The sequence below is a fragment of the Epinephelus lanceolatus genome, chromosome 6, assembly GCF_041903045.1.
Source record: "Epinephelus lanceolatus isolate andai-2023 chromosome 6, ASM4190304v1, whole genome shotgun sequence".
Classification (NCBI taxonomy): domain Eukaryota; kingdom Metazoa; phylum Chordata; class Actinopteri; order Perciformes; family Serranidae; genus Epinephelus; species Epinephelus lanceolatus.
In genome coordinates this window covers 33,768,938-33,780,760 of record NC_135739.1, presented here as the reverse complement: position 1 = coordinate 33,780,760, position 11,823 = coordinate 33,768,938, and the positions used below count along the sequence as shown (strand labels likewise).

At 40.1% G+C, this 11,823-nt stretch overlaps 1 protein-coding gene across 2 annotated transcripts in view; it reads right to left on the bottom strand.

Moving 5' to 3' along the window:
- Nucleotides 1-11,823, bottom strand: part of pik3ca (phosphatidylinositol-4,5-bisphosphate 3-kinase, catalytic subunit alpha) — a 34,745-nt gene that overhangs the window by 6,615 nt on the left and 16,307 nt on the right. The window contains exons 12-25 of one of the 2 annotated variants that reach the window (XM_033620894.2): nucleotides 9,618-9,770; nucleotides 9,296-9,430; nucleotides 5,991-6,115; nucleotides 5,538-5,619; nucleotides 5,073-5,237; nucleotides 4,623-4,726; nucleotides 4,328-4,499; nucleotides 3,426-3,532; nucleotides 3,184-3,305; nucleotides 2,599-2,677; nucleotides 2,294-2,464; nucleotides 1,957-2,074; nucleotides 1,505-1,656; nucleotides 125-287 (exon numbers count right to left, since the gene is read on the bottom strand). In XM_033620894.2, the coding sequence (XP_033476785.1) occupies nucleotides 125-287; nucleotides 1,505-1,656; nucleotides 1,957-2,074; nucleotides 2,294-2,464; nucleotides 2,599-2,677; nucleotides 3,184-3,305; nucleotides 3,426-3,532; nucleotides 4,328-4,499; nucleotides 4,623-4,726; nucleotides 5,073-5,237; nucleotides 5,538-5,619; nucleotides 5,991-6,115; nucleotides 9,296-9,430; nucleotides 9,618-9,770 (1,848 nt within the window). The remainder of the gene's footprint in view (nucleotides 1-124; nucleotides 288-1,504; nucleotides 1,657-1,956; nucleotides 2,075-2,293; nucleotides 2,465-2,598; nucleotides 2,678-3,183; nucleotides 3,306-3,425; nucleotides 3,533-4,327; nucleotides 4,500-4,622; nucleotides 4,727-5,072; nucleotides 5,238-5,537; nucleotides 5,620-5,990; nucleotides 6,116-9,295; nucleotides 9,431-9,617; nucleotides 9,771-11,823) is intronic. The other variant, XM_033620895.2, reaches the window with a different exon arrangement.

Here is an 11,823-nt window from a genome sequence, read left to right as displayed (position 1 = left end):
AAAAAAAATAAAGAGATAAATGAGTAGGTGTAATAATTTTGCAGAGGTTTCAGAACTATCTAAAAAACACAAAATAAGATCAGAACCCAATGGATTACATCACAAAAGAGAAAAGTCATATTACCTGTTCAGTTTTCTCCAGGGCCAGCGTCTTCCTAATGTAGGCAATGTCATCAAATGACTGCAGCTCAGGCATGCCAGAGCCCAGCATCATGGAGAACAGGTTAATGAAGAGGTTAGCATGCTGTCGGATGGCCAGGTAGGCTTTATAACACATCTCCTGGAACCTGGAGGGAGACGGAAAAAGGAGTGGTGTGAAAGATGAAAAAACAGTGAACATTTTATTGAAATGTGTTTACTGGCTGCAAGAGAAAAAAGGAAGTAAAAATAAAGCTCAGTGTCGGGCAATGACACTCGCCAAAGCTTGGTGAGCATGTCCCTTTGATTCCTACTCTGATGCCATCTGAAGAAGATTTTAGGGTAGTGATGGTTTCCGTAAATTTTGACAGCAAGCCGTTTCACAAATGATCATCGTTCAAAAACTGCCTACAGGGCTCATGTATGGATTGCAAGTATTACGTTTGATTATAAAAACGTGTCAAACTTACAGCAAGAAAATAGTGTACATTCAAAATTTGGTGAAACGGGCCTTTGACCTGCTAGCTAGACAGGAGGGATGCTAATTGCTATGTTTTATATCAAGTAAGGCAGTGATACGTTCTCTATGTTAACACTGTAAGCCTTAGTTCTCTGTTTGAGTTGAATGCTCAGATCTGATTTTTTGTTTGGCTGTTCTCACATCATTTTTTAAACGTGGCCAGTATCAGATTCCAACTAGAACTAGTCATGGCCTGCAATAACAAAGGCATCCCACACAGCATGCTGTGGTACAGAAGTAATCATGGGGGTCACTGAAGTCAGCATTTATGGTTTCATTTATAATTTGATGTGCAGTGGGAGCCAGTAAATTTCTGAGCAACAGATAATGAGGATGAAGAGAAACAGAGACAAATGTTTAATTATGACTCTTTGTGGAGCAATGGCTGCGACTTCTGCACAGAGGTGTGTGTAGATACAGAGTCAGAGACAGGAGTGGTGGGATCGTGACATGAATAACTTTAATGAAACAGACCCCACATACTTATAATGCCTAACACCTCACTGTTCCTCTGCTGACTACCTCCATCACAGCTGTCTTCCATGTCTGTATTCACCAAGTGCCTTCTGCCAGCACAGAATTATAACCAAAAAAAATCCTATTTGGGCCACTTTTGCCTACAATTTGAATGTAGCCAAATGGTACCTACCAACCCTATACCTTCACCTATAACTAAACTCGGTTAAAGTAAAACACTATAGCAAATCTTTGTTGAGGCAGAAGCTGATGATAGGACAAAAAGAGCCGAGCTTTAGGCATTGACCAGCCAACAAAGCAACAGACTGTACTAGCTGCAGTTAGCAGCAAAGAAGGTGAGAGAAAATAAGAGATAAGACGCTGCAGCACCTCTCAAACTCTTTGGTCTTTGCGCACTCCTGGGATCCCTTGCTGATGACGATGAGGAAGTCTTGTGTCAGTACAAAAGGAACTCGCTCTCTCTTGTAGCCAAATTTCTTCTTCTTATGATCCAGGAAATGGCCGAAATCTATATGAAACAACTGGACAAGAGCAGAACAAAGAGGATGGCAGGAAGTGAAAGTTCAGCAACTTCCTCAATCCAGTAAACCTACTGTATACCCACAGGAAAACCTAAGGCATCAATGGCAAATTGAGTTGTTTTACAGAGAGGGGTATAAACATTCAGTCTGCAGAGTACTGGCTTAAACTATTTACTTTTATCAAATATGTACTGGACAATAACAAATCCCTAGTAAATTAACTTAAATGAAGTGTGAACATTGTTACCTGTCCACCTTGACAAAAGTTGTGTGCTGTGTATGTGTGCATAAAGAAGTTACCTGTCCATCATCTTTGACCATAATGTTGCTGTTGTGTCTGTCTCCTATCCCAAGAATAAATGTAGCTACACAGTAGCCAGCACAGGACCTCGTAAAAAGATCAACAGCCATGTCGTACCTGCAAGAACAAACAAATACACACCCACAAAAACCAGTAAGCACTGACAACATTAGTGTTGTATTTTAGAAATAAATGAGCGATGAGAAAGTGTTTTAAAGTAAATGGGCTGTAACTCTCATTTCTTTTAGGGTCCCACAGATACTGTACTGTAATGTTCTATACTGTCTAATGATGCAAAGATGCTGCAGGAAATAATATCAGCAGAGAAGAACTCACATCTCGCCCTTGTTCTTGTCCTTGAGCCACTGATGCAGAGTGTTTGAGTTGAACTGCAGGGCTCCTTTCAAGCCTCCTTTACACTGAATCTGCATGATGGTGTGGGAGCTGCGAACCACCTCGATGAGACCCACACAGTCTCCTAATGACAGACAGCCATACGGAAGCATCCTGGAGACACACAGAGCAGATTTTTTTCTTTATCCTCATGCACTGCAGCAGGACAGAGAGAATACAGAAACTGAAGCAAAAAGATTCTGACAGAAAGAGAAATAATGACTGAGATAACAGGAGACAGATAGTACCTGAGGTCAAGTCCCTGATTCTGCCAAATATTCTCCATGATTTTAATAATCTGCAACGTCAGCATATCCTGCCGCAGGTCTAAAACACAAACACACACAATGAAGACAGCTGCAGTTAATAACATCCTGGGAGACTGACAGCTTATACTCATGCACAACATGAGGATGAGTTAGTATGATTATAGTAGACAACCATTACGGAGAAGCTCTGCAGTCTCTCAACAGCACTTCACAGTTTGTGTCAACATTTAGGATTCTGATGTTGAAATATGTTGCATCGCTTTATAGCACAAATCGGGGGAGTGAACTGAGCTAAAGTTTTCAGAGTTTCTTTCAAGTGCATATGGTGGTAAGAGTGAGAGGAAAAAAAAACCTTCTAATATGTCTTTACAATAGTGTTATTAGGAAACATGGTCATGTTTTGAGAGTCATAACCGCCAAATATATCACATGCTAAAAACAGAGGCTTCCTATAATCCTCAGTATTTAGACTTATCATCAAGTGGAAGTGTGCGAATTTATTTGGCATAGACACATTTATGTAAAATTCTATGGCATTTATGTTTGTCTGTGTGTGTGTGTTACCATCTCCATTTTTGAAGATGATCTCATTGTTCTGAAAGAGCAGCTCGGACATGATGTCAGGATTCTCCCAGTTCAGCCACAATGGCCTCTTTGCTGATGACATGATCCTGCATTCATCTAACCTGTGCACAAATCAATTCATGATATTAAACAATGTCATTATTTTTCTCACAACCCAACTTATCCATACACACACCGCACTACAAACACATGCACACAGCTCATTCGCTATTGCTTCTAACCTCAAGTTTCCCAGTTGGTGTGCAGGGTTGAGAGGAGAAGTGTAGTTCTGCAGAGCATCCATGTAGTCCGGTCTCTTCATCTGGTCCACAAGAAACCGCATCTGGACCTCCACAGGACACACACACACACAAACACAACAACACACACGTGTATTTGCACATAAATGTGTGCGCACACATCCATTTACACACACGCATCCACAAAGAGAAATCTTCTAAAAATGACTGCCTTTTATGTAGTGTTAAGACTCTGAGGGCAAATTATGAATCTAAAAAAGCTGCAAATAGTTGAATGAATAATAAATAACTGGTAAGGCATTCTAATGCAACACAGATCCCTCCTAAAATCTGGCTGTTTAAGATGCTATTATAAAGCTGAAGTGTGGAGCTTTTGTCTCCCCTCTCTGGCAGTGAGAGTAATTATACAAACACTGTCGACACATGCTTATGATGCATGCCTGCAGGTGAGCTCATCACATCTCCCCCACTACCAGGAGCATTCTCTTCAAAATTTCAGGTACATTTTTAGACAGCACTGCAGAAGTATTTTACAAATACCAACCACAGCTTACGTGTCTGCACTTAGTCTCCATCCACACTAGAAACTGTTTCTACCATACTCCTAGCTGCTGCTCCACTGCTAAGGTCTCTCCCCTTTTCCTGTCCCTTTACCTCTGGCTGGTTAAAGGAAAATGCATCACTTCCAATGCGCAAGCGCAGCTAAGTCTCCACAGACACCAGACACTATAACTCCTGTATACTGTGAAACACAGAGAGCTTTCCCTGGCAGCGATAGGCTTAATCAGTTCATTCTAACTTGTTTGGCAAAGGCCACAGTATAGCTTTAAAATAACAATGGCTATATTCCTGTGTGTATGTGTGTGTGCTGTTGCCATCCTTACCTTTTGTGTCTCATCCTTTTTCTCCTGTTTAAGGATGTCAGTGAGGTTAATGAGCTTCTCCATGGCTTCTACCTGCCTGCTCAGGTGTTTGAGGTACATGCCACATGCCCTGCAGTAAGCCTCTAGCAGCAGCCCAAACCTCTGGCTCACTGTTTTATTGTGCATTTCTGACCTGATGAAGGGGGGACAAACAGTGGGAAGTAGGGAGGCAAGATGAATTTTTAGCTTTCTAGAAAGACACAGAGGAAGGAAGGTACATAAACATGAAGAAAAAGCAATCTGAATGGTGACTCACTTGAGATGCCAGAAGAAGAAATGACCTATCCTTTGATTGGTCAGGGCCTTTTTGAGGAGGAAACGGGCCAGCGGATTGTCAAGATACTGCTCATATTTTAATACCTAGAACAGGGGGGAGAGAGAGAGAGGGATCAGAGGGAAAGAGCCAGAGGAGATGCAGAGAGGAGGTTCAGATTAGTCATTTCTAACTCAATAATGTCTCTCAACATGAAGTCTCTTTAAACCACGCACCAAATACAACCTAAGGCAGAGCAGAAAATCTTCAACACAAAAGAACAGCTGCTTTCCAACTGATATAACGCTGGCTGCCAAAGACACTCAGGAGAAAGGTACTTCATAGTCCACCTGAGTCATAGTACTCGTAGTTCTTCAATGTCTTCCTTTTTACTCCATTATTTCATGAATCAGTTCCTTGATTTCACTAGCACCAAATCTCAATTAGGCCTACCTGTACAAGCTGGATGAGGTACTGAGACAGTTTGTCATCAGTCAGGTATTTTTCAAGACAGCGCACAGCAAATTGCCTGACCATGGGGTCGGGATAGTTACAGTCCAGCAGCTCCATGGCCTGCTCAGGACGGATAGATGGCCATTCCTTTAACAGACAGTACATCTGGGAAACAAACAAACCAAGAAATATGAATAAATACTTAAACTAAATAAACTTAATTATATTCCGTTCATCTTTTTTAAAGTCAGTGATCTTGCAAGAAACAGCTAAGTTGCCAAAATTACTTCAAAACACAGTGTATCTGCATTAGTGTTAGTATTTTTAGAGAAGTATATATTCAAATTTAAAAACAAAAAAAGCAGTCAGTTCCCAGCTTTTTTTTGTTACTTACAAAGCAGAAAACCAAAATCAGACAGATCAAGTATGTACGTAACATGCAGGTATGAAATGGCACAGCATTACCTGTGCTACTTCATCTCTGGAGTTCCATTTGACAGCGAGAAGGATCTTAGGAAGGATCTCAGGGATATTCATGCAGTAGTGCCTGGTAGAGAAAGAAAAACAGGATTACTTCTTATTGTTGCACAGTTCACGTCTTTATCAGTCGTTTTTAAATATCTATATCCTACACAAGATTAAAAAAACAACTGTATTACCACATTTCTTTCACATGTAGATTATCCAGCACGACATACGTGGTTACAGTTAATCCCAGAAATGTATTTTGTTTAGTTTTTTTTTTTAAACAAAATGTTTAAGAGTAACAAAAAACAAAAAATGTTCTAGCCATTAACCTAAAGGGATACGCTTGTATTGGATCTGGTTTTACATACAGCTGCATACAAGAAATCTGTGACTTTTCATAAAGTGGTGCTTTATGGCAAAGTAATATATATTTCCTGGTGGGAAAGTTACCTGTGTCTCCAGAGGAAGTCTTTCTCCTGCTCAGTGATTTCTGAAAGAGGGTCTCTGTTACTCAGCTGTCTTATCTGCTCAGTGTCGCTCTCTGTCAGGGCGTGATCTCTGGCCGACCGGTTGCTCTGAAACACAACAGAAAGAAAATACTCGCCTTATAACATTATTAACACTTCCATTAACAGCCTGTTGGCCATCATGTCTTGCAAACCCCTGATCCCTCCCCATATTTACGCTGTAATAAAACAGAGAAACGCAGTAAAACACAGTATTTTATTATTACCCTTTTTTTATCGTAACTAAGTACATTAACCAGCAGCGTTATTATGTCACTAATTGTCAGAGCTTTTTTTGTCTTGCACCACAGGATCTTTATATTTTCCTTTCTGGACATTGTGACAAGCAGCCATTACGAGAGACAAATATAGCCTGGAACATTAACAACCGTTATCCATTAAGACCCATTACTGTTAGGGAAGCTTCTCAAACAACTCAAGGCACAGATAAAGAAATTATTTAATACACCACATTACACTATCATCATAAATAAATCAACACTGAACAGTCCAGCTCTCTTGCATCACACAGTATCTGATGCACCTGTAACAACAGGCCACCTTAGAACTATGTCTACTGGCTGTAGTCATTTACAAGATTCCCACTGTTGTACTATAATTTAAATTATTCAAACGCGTCCACCACAAGTTTAAATGTTTAACCATAGTTCAAATCACTGAAAAAGGTAAACTGACCTGAGATAACCAGTGTTGTCTATATTGGCAAACCCTGGAGTCACATTAGTAATTGGCAAACTGAGAAGCTGTGTTCAAATTATCATAAGGTCTGTTTTTGCCGGAGCAGCTCACATCTCGGATACGTGAAATTTATATGTGAATGTATTTATATGGCTGTATTTTTCTGCCAATTGACTTGAAATCAATTAATTTTAATAATGCATCTTTTGTCTGTGACTTTATCTTTCCATATAATGAATGAATGAATTTATTTCGGTCTTACATCTCAAAATATACATAATTCGTTCAAACTAATATGAACATATTGACCGAAAAGGTGTAGGCTGAAGCTGAAGATTATTTAGCCCACCCTCTTTACACACACGCACACATACTCAAAAAACAAAAAAAAAACAAAAAAAAAAAAAACGGCTCACAATGCAGCCAACAAAAAGGCTGATAACTGAGAAATAAGAACAATTTAAAACCACAAAACAAAAAAATGAAGCCAAATCAGATCTCTGTCATGTATCTTTGAATTGCTGACTTTTTATATAATGTCTTTAACTGTAATAAAGAAGTGCTAAGTTTTAATTCATCAGTGGAACTATTCCACAGATGTACTCCTTTAACGGAAATACAGTTTATTTTAGTGTTTGTTCTGACTATTGGTTTTCTAAACATCTCAGTTCCTCTGAGCTCATAGTGTCTATCTCTACTTTCAAAAAGAGTCTGTATAGTGTTTGGAACAATACACTACACAACAAAACTAATTGTTTGTGCTTGTAGATACTGATAGCCTGAGTGTCAGACTGAAGCTCCCAGAACCTTCAGTCTGACATGGCTTCCATTAAAGGCGATTTACAAGGGGGAGGGAATTTGATTTTTTCCCTAACCAATCAGCAGAGATCAACGACTCTCCCAGAATCTGACGTCATTAGTATCCATGCCTCGGGGGTGCCGAAAACAAGCGAGCATTGCCCGTTTAAAATGTCTCCGTCGTCGTGCATGCCCAGCTGCATTGCCGTTAAATCCAGTTTAGCAGCTTCCTTAATTTGGTCCTCCATTAACGCGAGTAGTGGCGAAATACCTCGATAGCATCGTTAATGTGGTCTGTAGGATCTGTAGCGGTCGCCATTGTTGCTATCCTTACCAGTTACCCACCAGCGTACAGCTTGACATCAGCGTGGCGCTGATTGGCTAATCGCTAGACCCCCGGCGTTCATTGGTCCGTCCAGCGTTTGGACGAGATAAATCGCAAATTCATTGAAGTATGCCAGACCAGAGATGCAAGCCTACTCAGTTGAGTGGGCGGGGTCTATGGTCTGGAACCAGGCTAAGATACTGATAGAATGAAAGGAGAAAGCAAAATGTTTCTGTTTCTGCTGCCAGTCAATGAAACTAGTACAAATTTGATTATGGCCCATAAATACGATTATGACAAACAGTCATTATCAAGCTGCTGAGCTGCAGGTAAAATCATTATTTTACAATTACAACATCACCAGACAAGATAAACAAAAATTCCAGTTAATGACGAGCTGTACTGTGAGATCAGCTATATTGACATTTTAAATGAGTGATGACAGAGAAGGTGTAGGAGAACAAAAGGTTCACGTATCCAATACAGCCTAAAATAATCCATTTCTACATCTAAATGAGCTGCAAATGTGTATTTTATGCTTGTAAAACATGAGAAATCTCAGCAAAACATGCTAAGATGCTATAAATGTGGCTGCAGAATAAAAGATACTTCACTTCTGAAACGTTTACAGTAGTCAATGAAACTGTGACGGAGACAGAGCGCAATGGGAGCACGATGCAGCATGATGCCTTGAACATTCAGCTTAAGGCTCAGTCTGTTAAAAACCCTGATAATACCCTCAAATCCTGAACTGGAGCTTCTTTCTTTAGGCCATCACTTTGCCAAGAGCACAAAATCTGTATAAAAGTTCAATCATCCCAATCATTCTCCTTCACAAAACCAGGTCAGATTTCTGAATGTATACATGGGATGCTACATGAAATATTGTTTGTGCTTGAGAAAACATCAGCTTCCTGGTCAGACTCAAGTAGGATGATATCATCATCACACCATGTATTGAGTTAGGCACCCCCCTCACCTTTGACAAACACCTCATGGATAACTTAACACATCGTCTCACACCATTCACATCCTCTCACATGGCAGAGTAACTCCAGCCACAAGTGAGTCATGGTTCTGATGCCACATATCATTTAGAAATCTGATAACACGGCATCACCAACACCATCATGAATAACTGATCACAATAGCTTACAATGGCGCCACTGAGCCACATGAAGAGTTCATTAGACTTCATTATCGGGCTAATATCTTCTTCATTACTTCACAGTCGTGCCTGTCACCTGTATAATAGTGTTTTTCCAAAAGTGCACATACCCCTCACACCTGCTTGCTCCCCAGAGATCTCTGAGATGAGCTTAAAGGACATTCATTTACATGTGTTTGTGTTATAAAACATTAAACAACCCGCTGTGTTTTTGCACCTTTGCAGCCCACTATTTGGTGGCTGATGAGCAGATTATTACCTGTCCAGAGAGGTTGTAGTTAAAGCCCAGTTCCCTTGAGATGGTCCAGTTTGCATGATCCTCGACTGCATTCATTTCTGGGTATTTGACTGAACTACTGAAGTGGTCAAACTCCAGCTCCAGACATGGGGTTTCCTGGACAACAGAGATTAAAATAATATTACAATGTGTAAATCACAGTTTCTCACAATACAGCCAAACACTCAATGAAATATGTAAATCTGTCACTTTGTTATGCTGCGTTTCTGGCACAGTCCCCAAATGAACATGTAAAAAATGGTACTTTTTTTACTTAGGAAGGTAAGATGCTGAATTCAAATACCTTATTAGGGTTGGATCCAGTGACTCCTATGGGGTTGAGGAGGTCTTCAAGGCCATGAGGGACAGGCCAGAGGTTCAGAGCCATCTTGTTGGCCACCAGAGTGTGAGTATAGTCAAACAAGTTGATATTACCCCACGCCAGTGGACAGTGCTCCTAAAGGGAGAGATAGAAGTAAAGAAAGTGAGAGGGAGAGCCACTGATTGCAAATGTCAGCTTCATGTGAGAAGCTTATGCGAAGAAACAGATGCAAACACAGATGGTGAATAATTCTGATTCAAAGAGGCTTTTAACACCAACATATTCAGTGTGGAAGTAAATAATCTCATTACGGTTTCCTTATGCTAAAAACACATTAAAAGCACTGACTCAGAAAAAGGTCTGTATCAAATACATCATGATACACTCACACAATAGTCACTGGATATAATTAAAAACAAAAATGTAGTGAAGGCACACACAATACATATCCACAAGTTAACACATATAGCTCAGTTTTTAGCCTGCTCAGTAGGCCTGTCACAGTAGCTAGTTTTGTTGGACGATATATGTCCCAGAATTAATTGTGATGAATGATATATTGTCAGTTCAAGACCATTTTATGCCACTGATATAATAGTAATATAATATCATAACAATGCAAGTATAGCCTTTTTTAAGAGCAATTAACGTTTAATTCTTAAAAATATTCAGACTTTGGAACTAGAATATAAAAAAATATCAAACATATTTTTTTTTTATGAAGTAATTACTATTTGTTAATATATGCAATACGCATATATTAAATTATGGTGCCTTTATTGGCATAGCTCAAAATTACTCTGTTAAAGACCTAATACACCTCCGAGAGTCAGCACATGGGGAGAGACGGCATCAGAGTCAGGCGGTTTGCTGGTAAATTTTACGGAGGACAAAAGTGTTGGAGGGCAAAACTACAAACAATGGACTGTTTGCCCATTGCCTGGGGCTGGCCAGCTGATGACTATCAGGACTGTTCCTCTTCCACTACAGAAGTGCAGCTACAGGCCACTGGTAAGCTATGTTGTGTCGTCTTTGAAGTGTTGTTTTATTTTTCTTAGGACTTGTACAAGTAGAGAGGGGTGGAGAGAAAAAAAAGTGAAAACTGCCGCAGCCTAGTTTTATAATGGATAATGTTTATTTTGGCATCATGTTTGGCTAAAATGTTGGTGACATTCTGATGTAAACAAACACAAATGTAACCAAAACCGGCAAATCAAGGTCAACAAAATGATTGAGGTCATGTCTATATATATATGTCATACGATGAGCAGAAGGGCCTTCTACTGAGTCCAGCCAAACTCATTCCATGTCTTTCCCTATGAATTAATGGACTTCCATAGTTGAAGTTTTATTTTCAGTAGGACAGATGGAGGAGATGTGTTGCCTTCAATATGTTGGTTTTGGATTGGTTTTAAAAACAGGTTTTTGAAGCAGCTCAGTAACAGTAATAGCTAGAATGTGATGCCTACACTTATTCATCTTGAAAGATGAAGTTGGTAAGCCAGTAAATGTGGCCACCTGTTATTTGCTCTACAGGCAGAAAGTTTAGTTAAACTCTGAATTGGACTGTCTAGTGCTTGATTATGAGATAACTGATCATGGTGCAAGGGACAGTGAAATCATAAGCTCCTGACAACATGTACCACCGAGTCACCTTTAGGTATAAAGGTTATCAGACAACCTTCAAACTACAGTACTCCTTTTACCAAAGCTACCATGTAAGCCTTCACACAAACAGAGGGAATGTTTAAGATAACATCTTGATCTTCAGTGTGAGTCTTCACTAAGGGGCAGCAATGGAACCAGGTGACAAAGGGCTGCATGGAGAGGCAGACAGAGTTACATGCAGACAGCCAGTCAAAACGCACCTATTTATAGTAAGTGCTGGAACAAAAGGCTGCTGTAGAGAAGTGTTTATCTTTCATTCAGGTGGGGCTTGAAAGAGCATCCGCTAACCTGACCTCAGCCTAGCCAGGCGCAGCACGGAATACAGCTCACCCCAGGTGTCTGTTACAATATCTATGTCTAGCATTCATTGATACACTTGTGCACGCATGCACAAAAGCACACACACACACACACACACACACACACACACACACACTTCTCTTTCCTCCAGCTTTTCCACCAGAGAGAGATGGCAAAAAAATCAATCAGTGTGGGTGAGTGTTACAAGTATCAGAGCCGA